Source organism: Scylla paramamosain, chromosome 10, assembly GCF_035594125.1.
Source record: "Scylla paramamosain isolate STU-SP2022 chromosome 10, ASM3559412v1, whole genome shotgun sequence".
NCBI lineage: Eukaryota > Metazoa > Arthropoda > Malacostraca > Decapoda > Portunidae > Scylla > Scylla paramamosain.
Window position 1 is genome coordinate 8,011,982 of NC_087160.1, and position 25,519 is coordinate 8,037,500.

The 25,519-nt window shown below is 39.5% G+C and overlaps 1 protein-coding gene across 4 annotated transcripts in view; it reads right to left on the minus strand.

The window, feature by feature from the left end:
• The window catches only part of LOC135104187 (GDNF-inducible zinc finger protein 1-like), a 112,658-nt gene extending 87,603 nt beyond the window's left edge, over positions 1-25,055 (minus strand). For 3 of the 4 annotated variants that reach the window (XM_064011294.1, XM_064011295.1, XM_064011291.1), the window contains exons 1-2: positions 24,911-25,050; positions 13,105-13,218 (exon numbers count right to left, since the gene is read on the minus strand). In XM_064011294.1, coding sequence (XP_063867364.1) covers positions 13,105-13,184 — 80 coding nt within the window. In that variant the 5' untranslated portion in view covers positions 13,185-13,218; positions 24,911-25,050. Of the gene's footprint in view, positions 1-13,104; positions 13,219-24,905 lie in introns of all 4 variants that reach the window. The other variant, XM_064011292.1, reaches the window with a different exon arrangement.
• Positions 25,056-25,519: the final 464 nt, after the last annotated feature.

Sequence of the window (25,519 nt, forward strand, 5' to 3'; positions counted from 1 at the left end):
TACACCGGCCTCGGAGTCCCCATCTGGGGAGAGGACCACAAATGTCCCCAAGTCGGACTGCCCTTTTGACAATGACCCTAAATGTCTTGACACTGACCTCAACTTTTTCTTCATTAACTTCTGCAACATTCGTGATCTAAGATCTAATTTTCAATCTGTAGAACACCACCTCTCCTCTTCTAAACCTAATCTTCTTTTCCTCACTGAAACTCAGGTGTCTGGGGTAACTGATAGTAGCCCCTTTTCTGTTCCCTCCTACTTTCTCTATCCTCATTTTTTATCCAAAGCTGGATGTTGTGTTTATGTGTGCAACGACTTAACTTGCTCTCGTGCCCACGTTCTTGAATCTTCCAAGTCTTCCACCTTCTGGCTACAACTACAGTCACTCTCAAACTAAATTTATCTGTGCTGTATACCTCTCACCTAACTCCTCTGACTTAACTTCCAAAGTGGAGCACATTCTGACTCTCTTCCCTTTTGCAAAGATCTCCATTCTTGGAGACTTCAATGATCACCACCATCTTTGGCTTTCCTCTCCCTTCACTGACCATCCTGGTGAACTAACCTTCAACTTTGCTATCCTTCACAATCTAGAGCAATTGGTGCAACACCCTACTCATATTCCTGACCGTCTTGGAGATACGCCCAACATTCTTGACCTTTTCCTGACCTCTAATCCTTCTGCTTATGCTGTCACCCTCTCTTCTCTGTTGGGCTCCTCCAATCGTAATCTCATATCTGTATCTTATCCTATTGCTCCAATCCCTCCTCAGGATCTCCCTAAGTGAAGGTGCCTCTGGCATTTTGCCTCTGCTAGTGGGGGGGACCTGAGGAGGTATTTTGCAGATTTTCCTTGGAATGACTACTGCTTCCATGTCAGAGACCCATCTCTGTGTGCCGAGCGCATAACAGAGGTGATAGTGTCTGGCGTGGAGGCGTACATTCCTCACTCTTTTTCTCGACCTAAACCTTCCAAACCTTGGTTTAATACAGCTTGTTCTTGTGCTATACATGATAGAGAGGTGGCCCACAAGAGGTACTTAAGCCTTCCATCACCAGAATCTCATGCACTTTATATTTCTGCCCAGAACCATGCCAAGTCTGTTTTCCAACTAGCCAAAAATTCCTTCATTAACAAAAAGTGTCAAAATCCTTCAATATCTAACTCCCCTCGTGACTCCTGGCATCAAGCCAAAAATATCTCCAATAACTTTGCTTCTTCTTCTTTCCCTCCTTTATTTCAACCAGATGGCACCACTGCTATCACATTTACTTCCAAAGCTGAACTCTTTGTTCAAACCTTTGCAAAAAACTCTACCTTGGATGATTCAAGGCTTGTTCCTCCCTCTTCTCCACCCTCTGACTACTTCACACTACCTATTAAAATTTTTCATAATGATATTTTCCATGCCCTCGCTGGCCTTAACCCTTGGAAGGCTTATGGACCTGATGGGGTCCCTCCTATTGTTCTCCAAAACTGTGCCTCTGTGCTTGCACCTTGCCTAGTCAAACTCTTTCAGCTCCGTCTGTCAACATCTACCTTTCCTTCTTGCTGGAAGTTTGCCTACATTCAGCCTGTTCCTAAAAAAGGAGGAGGGGGCAGATGCAGTTGCCCTGCCCCAAGGTAGAGTGCTTGTGTTTGGTGATAGTCAGGTTAGGCACTTAGATAGTGCGTTCTGTGTTAGGGATAAGAAGCGTCGGTCGAGGGTGTGTTTGCCGGGGGCCGGGATAGGGAAGGTAGCTGATAGGCTAGACATGTGCTTGGAAAAAGATGGGACCAAGCCCATTGTTTTTCTCAGTGCGGGAGGGAATGATCTTGGTAAGGTCAGGAGTGAGGAGCTTATCAGGAGGTTTTGACAGGCTTTGGACAAGATTAGGGACGAGGGAGGGATCCCCGTGGTATGTGGTGTCTTGCCGAGGAGGGGAGTTGGCGCTGAGTGGCTGTCCAGGGCTATTACAGTGAATCACAGGCTCGCGAATCATTGTAGGAGTAATGGATGGACGTTCATCGACAACTGGGACCTTTTCCATGGTAGGGACACCTTGTACGCCAGGGATGGAGTGCATTTGTCACGCCAGGGTGTTCGTGTTTTGGCCGAAACACTCGAGCGGGAGGTAACTGCACTCCAGCACTTTTTTCATTAGTCGGGAGGGAAGAAGGGGTAGTGAGGAGAAGTCGAGGGACAAATTAGTTAAATCTAGAAAAGTAGCTAGCTCAGGGATGGTGAGAAATAGCTTAAGTGTTTACTACACAAACTGTAGAAGTATTCTGAATAAAATAGACTTGCTTAGAGGAATAGCGAGCGTAGAGAAATTTGATATCATTGCTTTAACTGAAACTTGGTTAGATATGTCAGGAAAAGTATTTAATCCAGAGGTTAAGATTGATGGGTATACAATGTTCTATAAAGATAGAGAAAACAGGAGAGGAGGAGGCATCGCATTATACGTTAGGGACACATTACAGTGTTGTATGAACAATAGAATTAAAACAGATAACAAAGCAGAGTCGATATGGGTAAATATTAAGGAAGGATCGCAGTCAGTAGTACTAGGGATAGTTTACAGACCACCGAATAGTACAGAGGAAATTAACACCTCACTGTGGCAGGAATTAAATAGAGCAGGCAGGTACAGTCAGGTATGTGTGGTAGGAGATTTTAATTTTAGGAATATCGACTGGAGTCTGATTGTGGGTAACAAGGAAGCAGAGGAATTTCTTAAGGTAATTCAGGATAATTTTTTAAAACAGGTAGTCATAGAACCCACAAGGGGGAATAATATTCTAGATTTAATTCTTACTAACGCAGGTAGAGGTTGGAGGACAGCTAGGTAACAGTGACCATAGGGAAATTAGGTACAATTTAGAATGGGAAGAAACTGTTAGAAACAAAAACACTAGTAAAATACCTGACTTTAGGAGAGCAGATTTTGAAGAATTAAAAAGGTACCTCCAAGGAGTGGACTGGCAAAGGATGCAGGGTGAGGTCAGGTCAGGGATGGAGTTCAGAGAGATAAGGCAGGATGAGAGAGGTGAGGTGAGGCGTGAGGGTGTAGGACAGGAGGAGGGAAGATGTGTCCGGAAGGGAGGAGGAAAGAGGAAGGGGGGAGATAGGTGTGAGTATGTTAGAATGTCAGGTCATGCTGAAATGAGAGAGGTGAGGTCGAGCCGAGTAGATGAGGGAGTGGAGAGGATGGTAGGGGACGAGATGAGGGGATTAGGTGAAGTAAATGTAGATGAATTGTAATTTTTTTTTTTTTATGTAGGAAGGATACTGGCCAAGGGCAACAAAAATCTAATAAAAAAAATGCCCACTGAAATGCCAGTCCCAGAAAAGGGTCAAAGCAGTGGTCAAAAATTGGTGGATAAGTGTCTTGAAACCTCCCTATAAATATTTCGTAAAGTTCATACAGGTCAGTTAGCAAATATCCCGTATAGAACAATAAGATCACAAAAAAATGACCCTAAATGGATGACTGCTAGGTTAAAGCATTATATAGGGCGTAAGAGAAGTATATATAAGAGATTAAGGGCAGGTGAAGAAGTTTTAAGGACACAATATAATGAATCAGTTAGAACAGTCAGGAAGTTAACGAGGAAAGCTAAGGACAATTATGAATTAAAGGTAGCCAACCAGGCGAAGACGGACCCCAAGGGATTTTATCAGGTATACAGGACGAAGAATAAGGTACTGTAGGTCCATTAAAAGCAGCAGATGGGGAGCTTGTTAGTTCTGGGGAGGAGATAAGTAAACTTCTGAATGATTATTTTTTAACTGTCTTCACCCAGGAAAACATGCAGGATATGCCAGAGAGTGAACAGGTGTTTAGAGCAGATGAGAATGAGAAGCTGACAGATATTTCCATAACTAGGGAGATAATGGAACAGGAGATAGATAGGCTAAAAAAGTTCAAGTCACCAGGACCTGATGATATATATCCCAGAGTACTTAAGGAATGTAAAGAAATTATTAGTGAGCCGTTAGTTTCTGTCTTTAGGAAATCACTGGAGTCGGGTGAGGTACCAGTAATGTGGAGGCAGGCTAATGTAGTACCCATCTTTAAGAAAGGAGATAAAACTTTAGTGTCTAATTATAGACCTGTCAGCTTAACTTCAGTTGTAGGTAAAATGTTACAGTGAATAATAGCGAGGAACATTAGGGAACATTTAGACAAACATAACTTGATAAATCAGTCACAGCATGGCTTCACAAAGGGGAAGTCTTGCCTGACAAACTTGTTAAGTTTTTACAGTAAGGTATACGAGGCAGTAGATAATGGTGATAGTTATGATATCTTATATCTGGACTTTAGTAAAAGCATTTGACAAGGTACCCAATCAAAGACTCCTGAGAAAGGTTAGGGCACACGGGATAGATGGGAAGGTGTTAGGCTGGATAGGGTCATGGCTTGGTAACAGGCGACAGAGAGTGGTAATAAACGGCTCGAAATCCAAGTGGGGTCATGTAATTAGTGGGGTGCCACGGGGATCAGTATTAGGCCCATTGTTATTTCTAATATATATCAATGACTTGGATAGTGGAATTAGTAGTGATGTTAGTAAATTTGCGAATGACACAAAGATAGGTAGATTAATTAGGTCACAATTGGATGCCATCGCCTTGCAGGCAGAATTAGATAGAATGAAGAAAGGAATGGACGGATAGATGGCAAATGCAATTTAATATCAATAAATGCAAAGTGCTTAGTGTAGGTAGAGGAAACCCACACAATAGGTACACATTAAACAACCAAACTCTGGTAGGTACAGGGTAAGAGAAAGATTTAGGAGTTATAGTTAGCTCTGAACTCCGTCTAGGGAAACAATGCATAGAAGCCAGAAACAAGGCATATAGGGTACTAGGATTAATTTTCAGGAGTGTTAAAAGTAGAAGGCCGGAAGTAATATTAAAGTTATACTTGGCGCTAGTCAGACCTCATCTAGACTACGCTGTGCAGTTCTGGTCCCCACATGACTAAAAGGATACAGGGGATGAGGAGTATTCCTTACGAGGCGAGGTTGAGGCTGTTAAATTTACATTTTCTAGAGAGACGTAGGTTAAGAGGGGACCTGATAGAAGTCTTTAAGTGGTATAAGGGTTATAACAAGGGAGATGTAAGTAAAATTCTTAGGATCAGCAACCAGGGTAGAACAAGAAATAACGGGTTCAAGCTTAAAAAATTTAGGTTTAGGAAGGAGATAGGAAAAAATTGGTTCTCAAATAGAGTGGTAGATGAGTGGAACGGACTCAGTAATCATGTAGTTAGTGCTAGGACACTAGAGAACTTTAAGAGAAGATTAGGCAAGTTTATGGATGGGGATAACAGATGGAAATAGGTAAGTGTGTTTCATACAGGGACTGCCACGTGTAAGCCTGGTCACTTCTTGCAGCTTCCCTTATTTCTTGTGTTCTTATGTTCTTATGTTCTCTTTTAGAGATTTTGGTGAAATTTTTGCTGTTGCCTTGGATATATCAAAAGCTTTTGATAGAGTCTGGCACAAAGCTTTGATTTCCAAACTACCCTTGAACGTCTTCTTTCCTTCTCTCTGTAACTTCATCTCAAGTTTCCTTTCTGACTGTTCTATTGCTGCTGTGGTAGACAGTCACTGTTCTTCTCCTAAATCTATTAACAGTGGTGTTCCTTAGGGTTCTATCCTGTCACTCACTCTCTTCTTATTATTCACCAATGACCTTATAAACCAAACTTCTTGTCCTATCCATTCCTACACTGATGATACCACCCTGCACTTTTCCACATCTTTTCATAGACGTCCAACCCTTCAGGAAGTAAACATTTCACGCAGGGAAGCCACAGAATGCCTGACTTCTGATCTTTCTAAAATTTCTGATTGGTGCAGGGCAAACTTGGTATTGTTCAATGCCTCAAAAACTCAATTTCTCCATCTATAAACTTGACACAACCTTCCAGACAACTATCCCCTCTTCTTCAGTGACACTCAACTGTCCCCCTCCTCTACACTGAACATCCTCGGTCTGTCCTTTACTTATAATCTGAACTGGAAACTTCACATCTCATCTCTAGCCAAAACAGCTTTTATGAAGTTAGGTGTTCTGAGACATCTCTGCCAGTTTTTCTCATCCCCCCAGCTGTTAACTCTGTACAGGGGCCTTATCCATCCATGTATGGAGTATGCTTGATATGTCTGGGGGTGTTCCACTTATACCGCTCTTCTAGACAGTGTGGAACCAAGAGCTTTTCGTCTCATCAACTCCTCTCCTCTAACTGACTGTCTTCAGCCTATTTCTCATCGTCACAATGTTGCATCTCTAGCTGTCCTCTACTGCTATTTTCATGCTAACTGCTCTTCTGATCTTGCTAAGTGCATGCCTCCCCTCCTTCCACAGCTTCGTTGCACAAGACTTTCTTCTTTCTCTCACCCCTATTCTGTCCACCTCTCTAATGCAAGAGTTAACCAGTATTCTCAATCATTTATCCCTTTCTCTGGTAAACTCTGGAACTCCCTGCCTGGTTCTGTATTTCCACCTTCCTATGACTTGAATTCCTTCAAGAAGGAGGTTTCAAGGCACTTATCCTTCAGTCTTTGACTACCGCTTTGGACCCCGTTTCTGGGACTGGCATCTCATTGGGGTCTTTTCATTTTTTTTATTTATTAATTTTTTTGTTACCCCTGGCTAGTGTCCCTCCTACATAAAATATATATATATACATATATACATATATATATATATATATATATATATATATATATATATATATATATATATATATATATATATATATATATATATATATATATAAAGTAGAATCTCAATCCTCAAACTTAATTCGTACCTGGATGCCATTCAAAATCCAAAATGTTTGAAAAGCAAAACTATTTTCACCATAGGAATCAATGTAAGATAGATTAATCCGTTCCACCAGTCTACACTGGCAGTCGCTCCCACAGCCAAGGTGGCTGCTTCACATCTCCAGCTCACAAATTATTTATCCTGAAAAGGATGTTATGAAAGAGCTTAATGAAACAGAACTCATCAGAAGATACTGTTTAGACTAATCTAATGAGGGATTCCTTAGAGAGGGACACAGAGAGGAACAATCCACTTACCACCAAAATTACACTTAGACATATTGCTGCTGGGAAAAGCTAGTGGAAAAATGCAGTTATGCAGAAATTATAGTATTGGGGTCATCAAGAGAGCCACAGGAGGCTCAGAATTGCTGAAAACTTTACATCAAGGTTTTTCAACAGGATCACATTTACCTTATTTCAAAGATTGAATTAATCTTACATTTTTGTAGCTCCTCCCAATACTGCTTCACAGCTGCCTCCAGTTTCGGGAGACTTGACATGTCCTTGTCACGGATTTGGGCTTTAATGATGGCCCAAATATTTCCAATGGGGTTCAGGTCCAGGCTCTGTCCAGGCCAGTCAAGAATAACATGAATCTCCTGCTCAGAGAACCAGTCCTTTACATCCTCTGCAGTGTGACAGGGAGCCCCATTCTGCTGCAGCACCCACACACCCATTTTTTTTAAACTTGGCCCAAGATTCTCCTTTAATATTTCAATATACCGTTTGGCATTCACTGTCTGCCCTTTTGGGAGAATCACCATAAGCGATGTGGGTGCTTTACAACCTTTTGTGTGAGGCATGGATCAAGAGGGTCAGACCCTGGCCACTGCCATACTTTACAACAGCTGCTGTCAGAAGTGCAAAACCTGGCCTCATCTGACCACAACACTCCATTCCAGTCTTCAGGACTCCAGGTTCCGTATTTCCTTGCAAAAACAACTCTCCTTTGCCTCTGTGTAGGTGTAACCAGGAGTTTGCAGCAAGCTGGTACTTTCCTGAATTTCAGTCGGTCATGGAGTCTGTATGGCACAAACACCAACACTTCCCAAGACTCTGGGATTGGCCTCCTTCACTTGTCGTGCTGTAAGAGTAGGATTAGAGTCCAATTGCCTTTGTAAAGAAGCCAGAAGCCGGGGGGTAAAGATTGTGGGGGTGCCACCGCCGTGGCTGTGAAAAGGCAATTGCTCAATGCCTCCTGTGACGAATTTTCGTATGAGATTCTGGATGGTACGCATTTTCAAATTCACATGTCTTGCTATATCGACACCATTCATACCTGACATGATGATCAATGATTCAAAAAATTATATCAGCGTGACTTGTCCACCTTGCACTCATCACAAGAAACACCACAGCATAAATGGAACAAAATGTGTTCACCTCAAGAACAGAACCAATCATGCCTCACCAAAGACAGAAGGCTGACTCACTCAAGCAAAATAATGAGTACTGGTCACTGTTGCTATGGGCATGAGTGAGGAGGAGAAATGCACTTTAGTTACCAAAGACTCAATTTTTTTCTCCCAGCCAATTTTTTTTCCCTGCTCAGAGGCCTCATAGCAAAATGTGCTCCTCTTCTAGCATGTGACGCCTCAATGCAAGATCAGCATTCGCAGACTGTGTGTGTATAATATATATATATATATATATATATATATATATATATATATATATATATATATATATATATATATATATATATATATATATATATATATATATATATATATATATATATATATATATATATATATATATATATATATATTTATATATATATATATATATCATACACACACAGTCTGCGAATGCTGATCTTGCATTGAGGCGTCACATGCTAGAAGAGGAGCACATTTTGCTATGAGGCCTCTGAGCAGGGAAAAAAAAAATTGGCTGGGAGAAAAAAAATTGAGTCTTTGGTAACTAAAGTGCATTTCTCCTCCTCACTCATGCCCATAGCAACAGTGACCAGTACTCATTATTTTGCTTGAGTGAGTCAGCCTTCTGTCTTTGGTGAGGCATGATTGGTTCTGTTCTTGAGGTGAACACATTTTGTTCCATTTATGCTGTGGTGTTTCTCGTGATGAGTGCAAGGTGGACAAGTCACGCTGATATAATTTTTTGAATCATTGATCATCATGTCAGGTATGAATGGTGTCGATATAGCAAGACATGTGAATTTGAAAATGCGTACCATCCAGAATCTCATACGAAAATTCGTCACAGGAGGCATTGAGCAATTGCCTTTTCACAGCCACGGCGGTGGCACCCCCACAATCTTTACCCCCCGGCTTCTGGCTTCTTTACAAAGGCAATTGGACTCTAATCCTACTCTTACAGCACGACACCTATGCACCTATGCTAAGGCAGAAAAATGTAAATCTATGTGAAAAACACAGTTGTGGCATTAGAGGTGAGGGTGAGACAGCCACCAGGCAGTGTAACAATGATAACTGCTATTGCAATTAAGTAAATGAAATACACTGAGAGCACATGCCTTCTTTCTATGTCCCTATGACTCATCAAAATTTATCTTGCAACCCAGCTTTGGGTAAAGACCCACAGTTTAAGAACCATTGGTTTATATCATAACTGTGAGTATACTGAGGAGTGGTTGCATATATTTCAGGAGCACCATGGAATATCTATGCATATGGTTGGTAGAGAAAAACTTTTGGCAAACAAGGAAGGATCAGCAGAATATGTGGCAGGTTTGTTTACTATTTCATAATATTTGTGTTTAATTTACATTTACTACAATAACTTAGCTACTTCATTTTATTTGGAAACATTCTTTGGTAAACCAGGCACAATATTTAAATCTTTTTAGACACACAGTTGGTGCCACTTGGTGTGAACACGGTGGGTCATGCATCACAAAACTGCATGTCTTTTATTTTGCCACTGCATCCACCAAGGAAAAGCTACACAGGAAAATTACTACTATATGGCAACACTAAAATGGTTACCTGATGCTTTGATTGACAAGTTAGTTTTTAATACACTTGCTTGGAGAAACATGTCTTATCAAGTGCCTCCACCCTCATCCCATCCCCAGCTGTTGTGAGTCACACACATGTGCAAATTTCCCCTGATGTCTGAAACATGCACAAGTGAAGCTAATATATGTAGTGAGTGACTGGATACTACAAATTAAGGCCCAGTACTAAGGAAATATATCAGCAAATTAGAATAAGTCCAGTTATACATACAGTAAAATCCCTCTTATCCGGCATCAATGGGACCGCCGACATGCTGGATACTTGAATATTGCCGGATACTTGAACAGAAGTGAAATTATGTCCACAATCACCACCCTACATTCACACATCTTACCATAACAAAGATCAGCTGATCTTAATCAGCAGCTGATCTGATCAGCTGCTTAAGTGTAAGCACAACACGCTTCCTCTTTTCTACAACTTTAGGCATGATGAAGGTGTCAGCCGATAAATAGTGTACATGCGGGACTGAGTCACTGAGTAAACACAGTGCAGTGGGCCACAGGTGGCGCGAAGCAGTGCGCTCTGGTGGCGAGGGGACAAAGTATGCCTCACGCAGGAATTTTAATCAATTTCATGAGTACACATTGATTTTTTATTGATTTTAAGGCTCGGGGAAAAATGTGCCGGATACTTGAAGCTGCTGGATACTCGAATGCTGGATGAGAGGGATTTTAGTGTGTGTGTGTGTGTATATATATATATATATATATATATATATATATATATATATATATATATATATATATATATATATATATATATATATATATATATATATATATATATTTTTTTTTTTTTTTTTTTTTTTTTTTTTAGGAGGAACACTGGTCAAGGGCAACAAAAATCCAATAAAAAAAAAAAAAAAAACTGACTGAGATGCCATTTCCCAAATAAGGTCCAAAGTGGTAGTCAAAAATTGAAGGATAAATGTCTTGAAACCTCCCTCTTGGTCTGGTCTCCAAGTTTAAGGCTTCTGTAGAGTGTGAGGTACCCTGTCACAAACATGGTGGCTATAGTGTCCCAAGATAAATTATGTGACCTTTTTTACTCATATAAGGTGCTTGTTGAAGAAAATTTCACCATTACAAGACAGCTAAAGGAATAGACACCCATGCTTTTGCAGGCTATCAAAATTTTTGGCATGGTACCTCACACTCTACAGATGCCTTAAACCTGGAGATTAGGTGGTGCATTATAACTGGATTTATTCCAGTTTGCCATCATATCTTCTTACTAATAGTTCTTAATTTGTAGCACACAATCACTCTCACTATATACATATATTAGCTTCATTTGTACATGTCTTAAACATCAAGGAAAATTTGCACATGGAAATATGTATACATAACTCACAGCCATGGAAGCAGTAAGGACAAAGGCACTTAATAAGAAAGTATATGTTCCACCAAGCAAACAAAATAAAAATTGACTATTGCTGTCAACCAAAGCATTAGGCAAGAACTTTAGTGTTGCCATATAGTAGTGTTTTTTTCCTGCACAGCTTTTCCATGGTGGATACACTGGCAAAATAATGGACATGCAGTTTTGTGATGCATGACTCACTGTGATCACATCAAGTGGTGCTGACTGTACTGGGAGGTATATTAGAGGTGTAAAAGGGTAAACTTTGGTTAATTCAGGAAAACACCTAATTTGGGATGACTCCAGAACCAACAATTCTGAAGTACTGATGGTCAACCTGTACATCTATGTTCACAGTAAAGAGGAAACTGAAATGCAAGAAATTTATCTATAAGGAAATCATCCAGTTAGTTACTGGGAGTAGAAAGGCCCCAAAAATCATCTTGGGGCCTGACCATCCCTTTGGTCTTAACATCTATGCAAAAGATGCCCTTCTGTTCAGTCTCCAGCTGGCTTCACCTTATCATAGCTTAATATTTAGCCAGCCTTCTGATCAATTTCTCAAGGGGACATTACAAGCAAGCTCATTGGTATCACTACTACCATTGGAATGTGTTTTACTAGTTTCTGTGATCACATTTATAAGTTCTCTTGTGATATTACAATAGACATGCAGTGTTGGAACTATCACTCCAACAGGGTAATTCATGGTGGTGGGTAACAATCTCAATTTAAGTATAACAATCCACCTTAGCAAGTGGATGAACCAATGAGGATCTGGATCAAGTGGATTCACATTCCTGGAACAAAACTGTTGTCAATCTGCTTCATATGCAGGGATTCAATTATACTCAAGGAGCAACCAGAGTCACACTCCTACTCCCACTTAAGCAGTTACACCTCAGCTAGTGGACAGAGTGGTTCACCACTCACCCTTACTTAGCATACTACTACTCCTGACATTCCACTCAAGAATAAAGCTAAGTACCTACTGAGTCTCAGGCCTGTGCTGGTAAGTGCTTAGCCTAATCTATGTCTATCTAAACTAAGGTAATAATATTCTACAATGTGGCATTAGTTTGTATGTGCATGCTAATTTGCTACAGCAGAGAAAAAATATAATTTTTTGTCCCAAGGTAAGGATGACCCTTCATGATCACAAGTTCCCCAACAAAAAAGGAAAAAAAAAATGTTCATCATGATCATGGGATTACCAAAAAGGAAACTGATAACATCATTCAAAATGCATGCAATTTTCATGTCCAATTTGAACATATACAGCACTATTGCCAGAGTTATGACCTGTCTCCATCATAAAGACATGTCTCTACCAATGAATGAAATGTAGTTTTCGCCCATACTAAAACAACCATATTTTTCTACCTGACTACTCTTTAGGTTTGATCCTCTCTTCCTCTTCCCTAAGATCAAGTTCAAACAATAGGTAATTGTTTGAACACCAAGGAATGGAGCCAGCAGAATTCACAAATGATACTTAACATAATTAACAGGAATGCCATAATGTTTCAAGTGTGACAGAGGCACTGGTAGTGGTGTATCACTATAAAAAGTAATACTTCAAAAGTATTGGTGGCAACAACTAAATTCACAGTGAAACATTTTGTTCACATCATGTATAATTATATTATGAATAAATATGATAAAGGTGGTTTGATGTTGTATGTACATGCATCAAAATATTCTCTGAAATACTGTGTAATGCACAGACTTACTCTAAAGTTGCTTTGACAATGTCTTCTCACTACAGCAACAGACATATTTTTGCAAATAGCATTGTGTGGTATAGCACTTCAATTACAACAGTAATAAAACATTTAGAACAATCAACTATGAGTAAATTACTCCATCCAAAATTAATCATCTTTTCACCTTTCTTACCTGTACTTGGTCTCATACTTCTTCCTGCAGCGAGTCTGAGGGGCAGTGTCTGACTCCACCCCAGCCACGAACACTGACATGCTGCTCAATGACTAGCACTCATTATCATCTTGTCTGAAATAATCACTCAGCTCACATATAAAAAATTTAAAAAAATTAATAAATAAAAAAAAATGCTACAAAAATATACAGTTAAATCTTCAATATTTAGATACCTAAATTTGTCAAATTTTCCTCACATGTAAGAAGTGATATGTGTACAATTCTTCATACTTTAAGTAAATAATATGCAAAATAATGATGCAACAGAACCTCATTCTTTACATCTTAAGAGTCAAGTCAAGGACACAAAAATTAATGAAGGAAAAAACATTTGATACCATTCCCAAATAAAGAAACTCCAAAAGAATATGAAAGGTTAGCCAAATTCATTGCTAAAGAATCTTGTTACTCCTCTTTTGAAACAATTCAAGTCATAGGAGGGAAGAAAAACAGAAACAGGACACTTCCATCTTCAAAGAGTGAAGATTCTGCTTAACTTTTACATTAATGAGGTGGATAAGGGTAAAGGTAAAGATAGAGGCACACACTATAGCTGCATATGGCTTTAGTGCTCATCTCCATCTCACTGGCCTTTAAGCCTACGGTAGAAAACAAAGAGCCACTGTGGCATCTATGTTTCAACAGTCTACCTTCCCCTGGTTTCCTAAGGTACTCATTTACCAACAAACCTAAAAGAAGAATAAACAACTGAGTGAACTGTACAGTGACAGTCCCAGCTAAGATTCAAACCTAGGATGCAAATTCATATTCAGGCATGCTAGTCACTGCAACATGAAGATGCAACAGAATAGGGGATAAGAGTAAATAAAAAAAAAATTTTGTGCAGCAAAGCTGCAGGAGGAGGAGAGGCATGCAGTTAATGAACTAGGAGAGCAGTAACCACAGGAGTAATGACAGAAGATAGTAAGAGATGCAACACTTCAGCAGTGAGTTATAGATTTGAGCCAATCTATTAGAGATGAGTCAATGAGACATTAAGTTTTTTTATTCCACCTGTTTAAGAAGATTGAACTGAATACACCTACAGTATCTTCCCCAAGTTTCACAGTATCTCAGTTTCACACTGAGTCCTAAATACTTACCATCCAGAATCTCATGCATTATTTCCTTGAATTTTTGCACTTTTGTTGCCTATAGGTCATGAAATTCATGCCACTGGCACCACAAATAGCAAAAATAAACACATATATGGTATATATATATACTGTATATTCATTTCCATGTACAGTTCACAAACCTGAAAATGCAAATTCTTTATGTGGATAAATCCCTTACATGCAAGAGATGAGAAAAGAAAGCTGGCAATGGAACCACAGCAAAAAAACACAAGTAAACGAGAGGTGTCTCATTATTGTGGCGAATGTGATGGTACTGCTCTATGAAAACACTATGGATGCAAGAATAAACAAGAACAATAAATAAGAATACACAAACCCACACAGTTTTAGATGCGATGGCACTGAACTGCTGTACCACCAAATGTGAGGTCAAAACACACACTCAGACAATTTTTAGATGTAATGGCATGGCACTGCTGAATCACCCTGGACATATGAACAAAACACATGCACTCATAGTTTTAGATGTGATGGCACTGCACCAATGAATCATCCTGAATATAAGGACAAAATACACACACAGTTCTAGATGTGATGGAGCTGCACTGCCACACCACCAGATGTGAGGACAAAACACGTGTGTGCACATGTGCACACGTGCGCACGCGTGCACACACACACACACACACACACACACACACACACACACAGCAGTGGTTTGGTCACCAAGTCTGAACAAGGACATTAAAAAATTGGAGAGGATACAATGAGCTGCAACCAAAATGTTCCTAAGTTTGACAGATCTCCCTTATGAAGAGAGATTGTTAGGACTGGACCTAATGTCCCTGGAGCAGAGGAGAACAAGAGGAGATATGACTGTAATGTTTCGATTGATGGAAGGATTGGAAAAAGTTGATACTGAGGACCTGATAGTGTGGGATGAGTGAACCACAAAGGGGCACAGGAAGAAACTGAAGAAAGGCATATGTATTAGGGACATCAAGAAGCACAGTTTTCTATATAGAACTGTTGAAGTTTGGAATGTATTGGACAGAGAAATGATTGAAGCAACAACGATACATAATTTCAAGATGAAGTTGGATAAATTTTGGGATAATAGAGACAGGACAATATGATCATAGCTCCCTTCCCATGTGTCACAACTAGGTAAATACACACACACACACACACACACACACACACACACACACACACACACACACACACACACACACACACACAGTTTTAGATGCAATGGCACTGCACCATCAGATTAAGGACAAAACACACACACACACACACACACATACACATACACACACACACACACACACACACACACACACACACACACACACACACACACACACACATAGTTTTTGATGTAAAAATGCTGCACCATCATATGTGAGGATAATAAAACACACACACACACACACACACACACACACACACACACACACACACACACACACACACACACACACACACACACACACACCAAATTGCAAAAACATACACAAACACGGTACTGCACTGTCACATCATGACGGTGATGTCCAGATCATTGAGGTATGCTGTGCTACAGGGGAATAACCCGTAAAACCCAACATCTGAAGTGAGAATGACTGCTAAAAGGCTCAAAATTGTCACAGAATAAAGAAATGAGGCAAAGGGGGACCATCTGGCAGGGTACAGGAAGACTCAAAATTAGAAGAAATCATGTGTGAAAACCACAAGCCAACTCACCTGTCTGACTACTGAGGCAAAACCCACCAGCCAATGAGAAGCCGAGCTGCCACCACTTTGGTGGGTCACAAGGTAGTAATATATACTTAGGCATGATATGGAATTAAGACTGATTCAAGGAGCCTAACAGAAAAAACAATACAACAAAGTAAGCAAAAGAGTTGAAGCTTAGCAGGTCAAGAATGTCAGATGTATCTCCATGGTAGTCAGGAATTGAGGTAAGGTGCTGCACTAATTGTACTATGTCATGTAAAATAACTAAGTTAGAGGCATGTTTGCCGCAAGTTTATCTAAACTAAGGTAATAATCATCTACAACCTGGCATTAGCTTGTATGTACATGTTAATTCACCACAGCAGAGAACAGTGTTTCAAAGTGGTCAGTGGAGCACTGGACAAAGTATTTTTTTGACACAGGACCTGCTTGCTCCTCATCTCAGGCCTAGGAGGCTCATATCAATATCCACAAAAAGATTGCACTGCTTTGCAGTCAGTTTCTAGATCCTTTTAATCACTTTCTAGGTATTTGTGGACTTCAGTTTGTGCCTGCCAGCCTGTGGACAAGGTGTAGGCATTCCCTCCCCAACAAATTGCTTTGCACACACACATTGAGCTGATATCTACTTGATTGGAATGTTGGCTTTTTTACAAGGAAACCACAAATGATATGTCCTCCCAAGTAGTAACCCTCCTGTCAATCATACTGTGCTGCACACTAAATGTCATGCAGCAGGTGAAAAAAAATTAGGCACAAAACAACACACTAATAAAAATCTGACATATAAGTCTCACAAAGCAGCTGAGCATGGCTGTCCTGCCACACAGCACTGCTAACAGCTCAATGAATAGAGATTTCATGCAACAAGTGAACTTAATATTAGCCATGAATCAAAAAGCGTGATTAATTTGTTCATCAGCTGTCCCATAAACAAATTAATCATGCAGACTGTACATAAATTGTGTGCCTGCATGTGTGTGTGTGTGTGTTCATACCTATATCTTGTTCAATCACTCCAGTCCCTCCTCAGGATCACCCAAAGTAGAGATGCCTCTAGCATCTTGACTTCACTAAATGATATCCTGATTTTCCATGTAATGACTATTGCTTTGCACTAAGCACAAAATGATGATGATTGTGTCTAGCATGGAGACATACATCCCTCACTCTTTCTCTCGCCCTTAACCTTCCAAACCTTGGTTCAACTCTGACTGGTCTATAAATGTCCCACAAACAGTACCTGAACCTTCTAGCACCTATATCTATCCACTCACAATAAATTTGGTATTATTTTGATTAGCTGCATTCTCATAATGCTAAATCTTTACCTGCCTATTTCACTGTGTACATCCCATCTTTCTGAGTACATACTTTGGTGACTTGAGTCAACAAAATTTGAACTAACAGTAATTTTTATTGAATTTTTATTGAATAAAGGGTGACCTAGTGGAACAACTTCTTTGTTATAAAGTTAACTAGATTAGATTACAGTGGAACCTTGGTTATCAAATGCCTCCCTTTCTGAATAAATCAGTTTTTTAACAAAATTTTAAACCTACAATTGCTTCAGTTGCTGTACCATAATTCGGTTCTTGAACGAAGTTGATTTCAAATACTAAAAGACAAAGCAAAAGATGCTATTTATTACTAATTTTTAGTTTCTATAAATACTTTTATGTATTTGGAGGAAAGACATAGTGGGTAAGAAAGTAATTCAATCTTGGAAATAAGGTAAATGTGATCCCATTGAAAAGCCTCAATGTAAACAAACAGTTTTATGTCAGCAAATCACTTGTCTGCTGAAGCTCGCTTCCCCATGAGATAATGCCACACCACCCCACATGTCAGTTGCTACATGGTTCCTGCACTGGTCAGACACATACGAATTCTCACTCTCTTCACCCAGGTCTTCGTGTTTTGCTAGGCTGTCTCCTGTTACACAGGTAGCAAAGCCTTTCACCCGTTGTCCACTTTAGGAGCAGGTTATTGTCCTTTCAAACAAATCCAAGCCAAGGATTTGTCTACGACAGTATTTGTTTTGATTACCATGTCTTCCCTTGATACTGGCTCCCACAGAACCAGTACATTGGATCATAAGGGCAAGTCCTCTGACAGAGGAGAAACGAACAGTACAAGTTCATGCCTTGGGAAGGACAAATCCAGGCACAAGCACTCTTCTACTTGTCACAGGAGCTCGAGGCAAGATCATAAACCATCACCATCAACAGGGAACACAGACAGGCACCTTGACACTACCACAACATCTGTCTCCCTCACCCTTCCCATCCTAGGGGGAAGTGCATGCTGCTCCTTGGGTCATGGTAATAGACACCATCGCCAAGCTAAGAGGTGACATGGAGGAAATGAAAGCCAAGAGACAGCAAGGCACACTGGACTCAAGCCACACAGGCTCTGGGAGCAGGGCCCCAACCACTAGTGGTGCCATCTCCATGTGTTTAGAGGATCTCCCTCAGTCTCTTGAAGCTGAAGTTACTGGCTCGAATGCAGGATTTTCAGAGTTCAGAACCAATGATGATGAGGACAGTGAAGAAGGGGAAATTCATGACTCACCTATCGATAGTGTTCTGATGCAAGGCACTAAGACCTATGGGCCCATGGAATGTGTTTCGGTAGATTTAGAAACACATGTCACAGATATGGTGAATCACCTCTTTGATAAAGGAATGTGTGAGGAAGACTACAGAGAAGTTTTGGATGACATCACCAAGAGGCCTAACAATTGCCATGCACTTGACGCCATTGAGTGTAACACACAGATTCTAGAGACGCTGAAATCAGACGCTAAACGGGCAGATTTCCACATGAAGGACATTGGTAAAGACTTACTCAAGGCTGCTACTATTATTGTTAAATCACTCACTGTGCTGGACAAATTTGCACAGGAAGAAGGGAACTCTATGGTGGCTCACGAAGTGAGTCTGCTCAATGGGGCTCTGTCCTTGTTAGGAAATGCCAACCATTGCAACAATCTGGCTAGACGCTTTGTCATCAAGTGTGAAATCAATCATAAGTACACCCACTTACGTTCAGATAAGGTTCCCATTACAAAGTTTTTGTTTGGAGATGATGTCTTGCAGTCTGCCAAACAAATTGAAGAGGCGGAAAGACTGAAGAGTAAGTTCTCCAACAGGAGGGCTTTCACCACATGGAAATCCGGCTCCAGCAAACCCATGAGGGGAAAAAACAAGAGCATTCCAGGGTAGAACCCCTTTCAAAGGGTTTCACCTTTTCACGGGTTTCACGGCTCCAAGGGAGAACCACAGCTCACCTACCCATGGCAGGATTCAAAGCCAAAAAACTTCTAATGCCAGGGTCACAACAATCCCCCAGCAATAATTCAGGCAAATCCCAAATTTGAAGCGGGCAGACTTCAAAAATTTTTGCTTGAATGGTGTAAGCTCACTTCTGACTGTCATGTTCTTGATATTGTTGAGCAATGTTACCTTGATCTTGATGTGCCTAACACTGCATCTTTATTTTTTGAGGAAACAGAGTATGTTTTTTAAGAAGGAGGATCAAGCTATCATTGATCAGGAAATCACCAAGTTGTTGGATCTCAAAGTAATTAGAGACATCGCAGTGAGGCTGGTAGATACCTATCAGCGCCAGCATTTTTAATTGTCTCCGATTTCCTGGGGCAAAGGGGTGTCTTAGCTAAATTTGAAATCGATGTGCAGGAAAAGTACAGCATGAATTGCTGCACAAGTGTATCTAAAAATTAAAAACATAACCCTTAATATTAATATTCATACTTACTGGTGTATGATAAGGCTTTGTTAATTGAATTATAAGATAAAACTAAAAATAGGTAATGATTTTTTTTTAAGTAAGTATGAACAGTAAAAATAAAAGGGTGTTGATTTCGGCTTGTGCATTTTATCTGGGAATGTTGAAAAATATCAGATATCACTGACACGTCCTGTATATGAAATCAGTGAAATAAAAAAAAGAACAGCACCGCTGGCGGACGTACGACGTACTTATCTTGATCATGATTCTTCAGTTAAAGAAAGCGCAGCGCGCCATTAGGAAGGAGTGTAAAGTGTAAACAATAGCCTCTCAGTTCTGCCGATACAAAGGCCTTTACTTTGCTTTACTATATCCAGAATAGGGTATAGCTCGTTCTTTTAGGAATTTTCTTAATTCCGCTGTAGTCCATGATTGTGGCGGTGATGTATCCATTGTGCAGGGTAGTCGAGTAAGCGTGGTCCTGTGTTTTGGTTTGCTCGCTGCCCAAGTACCCGAGGATAGTGATCGTACCGCAAAAATAAAGTCTCTGATACAAAATTATATTTTCTTTACATTAAATGGATTTGCCTATTGTTTAGTACATGAAAATGCAAGTATATATTAGTATACTTCCATTGAGGTCAGTAGAAAATTACAGATTGCCTGCCTTGATACACTTATAGGCTCTTTTAAGAATATCATCTGAAATTATGAATAGAGGCTCAAACAATGTCATGTGCTGTCAGTTATCACGAAATTAATTGACTTAAAATTCAGACGCATTACTGTGCAACGATACACCTTTGTAAGCTTGTAAAACCTTGCCCCAAAAAGTATTTTTTTTCCGGTGAGAATTAAAAATTCTGGCGCTATCTGGTATCAAAATGCTCACTGCGACGTCTCTAATTGTAGTTACACAAAAAACAGGATGACCAAGTAATCTCTCCTATATTTTTTAAGGAAGAAAAAGAATGGTGAATTTAGAATGATACTCAACTTGGAAAAGTTAAACAAACACATAGCTTATAAACACTTCAAAATGGAAAATTTTGAGCAAGCAGTGAGGTTTATAAACAAGGAGGACTTCCTGGCATCAGTGGATCTTCATCATACTTACTGTTCAATGAAGATAGTGGAAGAGCAGCAAAAGTATCTCTGTTTTAAGTAGCATGGGAAAATTTATCATTTCACTTGTCTGGCAAATGGTATTTCAGAAGGTCCATGACTGTTCGCCAAGTTAATGAAGCTAGTCCTTGCTACACTAAGAGAGTGGGCTACACCATTACCAGCTATCTTGATGACACTCATTTGCAACAGTTCACTGACAGGATGCTATGACTGTTTACTAAATACAGAGCAGCTTTTAAGGAAACTTGGTTTCTGTATCAATGAAGAAAAATCTATTTTGGGCTAACAAGACATTTATTGAGTATTTAGGAAATGTTATTGACTCTGAGAACATGAGTTATGTTACCAGAACATAGGATTGAGAAAATCTTGCACAGTTGTACACTGCTGATACAGAAAAAGAGAGAGAAAATCAGGGAAGTGGCCAGTGTAACTGGTCTTCTGGTTGCCACAATTCCAGCAGTGGAAATGGGCAAATTGTATTACAGTTCGGCCAGCAGCAGCAGCATCAAAAGCCAAGGCCATGGCAGTGACGGTGGCTTATATTATGGCAAAAGCTGGTTGGTCAAAGGAAACCACATTTGTTATCGATGTGGATGACTTTCAAGAAACAGTGTTATGTTAAGATTGGATGAAGGTTGTTAATTTGTGTTGGGAAATGTCTGGCTGTACAATGAATGGCCTTTCGTTTACAGAGTTTTCCTAACCACCATCATACTAGGAGTTGCCATGACAACATTGACTGTATTACACAAACAAACATACGCCAGGGTACGACACCCACATGGCTTTAAAACCTCATGGGAGGTGAGCTTCAGCAGACAAGTGATTTGCTGACATAAAATTAACAGAGTACATGAGACTTACCGGAGGTCAGTTGAAATGTGTTTAGAATTTTACAAACCAAATCATGTCTGCTTGAAGGTAGCTTTCACATGCCCTCCTCTCCCATCCTATGCTTTATAGTGTGTCTCTTACAAAGTAAGGACATTGGGATAAGTGAGGATCTAATAATTATGTGGGTGTTCATACACTTCAAAGTCTGACATGTGGGGCGGCATGGCATTATTGTATGTGAAAGCTACCTTCAAGCAGACATGATTTGCTTCATAAAATTCTAAGCATATTTCAACTGACCTCCAGTAAGTCTCATGTACTCTGTCAATTTTCAGCAGTTCAGGAGTAATCCCAAGTCACTTGTAGCTCTCTCAATGACCCACAGTGCCACCACTACTGCACAACTGCATTTTTCCCAGTAGCTTTTCCAAGCATCAAGATGTCTAAGTGTTATGATCACCTTCATTCTGTGTTACTCCTCTGTAAATCACTGTAAAGCTTCCCTCACTAGATCAGTGAAAAACAGAATACCTGCACAGTCTAAACAATATCTTCTGATGAGTTCTATGTCACTAAGTTCATTCAGTGTGTCCCTTGTGGATAAATAATTTCTAAGCTGGAGATGTTGTGAAGCGGCCATCTTGGCAGTGGGAGCATCTGTCATAAGCCACTAAGACAGGGTGAACAGGTGTCCAGGAACAGATTAATCCATTTTACATTGATTCCTGTGATGAAAATAGTTTTGCTTTCCCAACATTTCAGATTTCAAACAGCATTCAGGAATTAATTAAGTTCAAGAACTGAGATTCCACTGTATATCTAATCTAAAAACACATTTAATGATTTGGCTATTATACCATTGTTAGTATGTAGTTAAGGGGCTTTGCATGGCAGTTGTAAAAAAAGTTTGTGAACATGTATTTTATTGTGTACTACTACTACTACTACTACTACTACTACTACTACTACTACTACTACAACTTCTTCAATGAGATGTTACATTCTCTTGCACCTCATCTGACTGCACCTAACCCTGACCCACCTGCATAAACAGCTGCCCTTTTCTTTCCCCCCTTGGAATGCAGCAGGGCCATGATAATCTGCCTCCATTTTCATTCTCTTTAATCTCTAGCATTGTAGATGTCCACATAGAGTAAATAAAATGGGTAGTAACCTCTCACATAGGCAGTCAGTTGATAGTTAAGGGCAGTCTACACTGTCAGTATTCATGATGTATCAAATATACTCTAGTAACTACAACAGGATGTAATTCTATCAACCCTTAAGACTAACAAGATGTAATTCCACCACCCCTTAAGGCTATCACGTACACAGTAGGGAGGTACCAGGAACTACCCAAAGGACGCAGGAAGAGTTGTAGCCCATTAAGCCATGCTACCAACATAAGGGGACCATGCCCAGTGACCAGCAGTGGCCGTAGTACATAATGGTGTCAACAGTGGGTTTGGTACATTCCGTCAAAGCACCATGAGTTACAGCAGCAAAAGTTGTGATCCAAACCTGATATTCTTTCTGATATTCTAATATCAGATCTACTACAACAGTTCAAAATGACTATTCTTTCTGACAATATTTAAGAACTGAACTCCAAATTAGTAATATTTTATTAACTTTTACCATAACAAAATATTACTATTAGTCTAATGTATATTTATTAATTTTTCTAACTTGTATGTCTGGATCAGTTCCACTCCTGAAATGAAACTTACAACAGCTTTATGATTAACCCGAATAACTAGTTTCTATATCTGAGAGTAATGTACACTTCTACAGATTTGTATAATAATGATCTAACAATATCTTGCATTTGTATTTCTATTCATAATATACTAATATAATGTATTATATGAAAGCTAATTTATTACTGAATAGCATACCTGTTATTTTCTTTGTCTATATTTCTCACTGACAAATGGATAATATAGCCATCTGTCATAACCTCCAAATTCAACATTTTTCATTGTCATGCAGCCACAATTGAAGCATGGTTGTCAGTGGTCGAAAGACTACTGTACAGCAGTTAGCAAAGACTTTCAGGGATACATAGGATAGGCAAACCAATCACACTGTACTACCCTCTACTATTGTACACATCTCTGGGGAAATCCTTAGTTTAAGGGATACCATTTTGATAAACAATCTTCAATTACTAAAAATTTATCTATGTCACAGTCTAGATCTCCTCATTCCAAGTGATTTGATATTTCAACTAGGTTGGCAAATTTTTAAATGACTATGATATCAGTCTGAAAGTTTAGAGGGGTCCAGGAGATGAGTCCACATATGAGGTGGTTCATTAAATTGACTAGTCACTGGAGATTGACAGTTATAGGGCTCTACATGGCTGATGATATAAACTGTTATGAATTTCAGGAAAGGTAAGCAGTGATTTCACCTATCACAGGTCAAGCCAATTATTTCCATAAAAATAAATTATTTTGCAAAGAAATGTTTTCATAGTTTTCTGAAAACATACCAACTGTTTAAGAAATTCCTCTCCCAGTAAACTGCATATATAGAGATTATTTAGCCCATTTTAAGGAAACCATTTAAAACCTGTTTCTCCCATCCAACAACTCCACTTATCCAGTGGATCCAAAGGGAAAGAGATTAATAAGATACATGTAGACTTTAAATTTTTAAAATTTAATGAGGACATCCCCTCCCCCCCTAAAGAAAAAGTAAATAAATAAATACTGATTTGGCCAATAAAGTTATCAGATCACTTCAAAACATCAAACCTAATGTAAAACAGTTTTGTCACAAAATTTTCCTCTCAATATTGCATCTGAACATTTACCATATATTTTAACTTACTGACAAGTATCATGTTTTCATCAAATATAGGTCTAGGGCATTCACAATATAAGCCAATCTCCCATAATGTGAAGGGTTTTATGGAAAAACCCTAACCTGTTATGAGATGGTAACTATTTAATTCTAAGAATAAAAAATATGACCCTTATTTAATTCATAATCTAAATTGATTAGCAGTGAAATTAATGGACTGAATCAATCTAAACCTAACCTAGCCCTCGAATGGAAAACGCTAATATTATTTCAATATTATCCAATGCGTATATACTGTGGAACTACATCATAATCCAGGAATGACCCACAACAACTAACACCTACACCCCGAGTCAGCGGACGGAGAAACAAGCTCCGTTCACAGCTATTCCTGCACACCAAACTGACCAAACCTTGCTTGTGATGCATTTGAAGAATCATCTTGGGGCACTCAGCACGGAGTACAGTGGCACGGGCAGTGTGGCAGAGAGGGCTCAGCAAATGTTCGACAGTTGGTGGTGGCAGACGGGTAGGCGTGAGACTGAGCGGCGTGCTTGTGACCCGTCACACAACAACCACGACAAAGATGGACGGTGGCGGAGGAAGGGAAATGCGCGGCGCGTCACCACTCACCACCACAGACTGAAGTTCGCTGCCACAGTGAATTACTGCGATACCACGTGATATCAGTGGATGCTTTTGTTTAATTTAACTACATTACAATAACTGTAGTATTAAAGAAGAATTAGCAATAGTAAAAAGAAAGAAAAAAGTTTCACATTTAGCTATTATATTTCTTTTTGGGGGTGGCATAATGCACTATGTTAAGTATAGGTGAGTGTGTGTGTGTGTGTGTGTATATATATATATATATATATATATATATATATATATATATATATATATATATATATATATATATATATATATATATATATATATATATATATACTCGTATATACTCGTATATAAGCATTTCAGGGTAAGGTAAACTAGAGCTGCAGCCATGAAGCCAGTGCGTA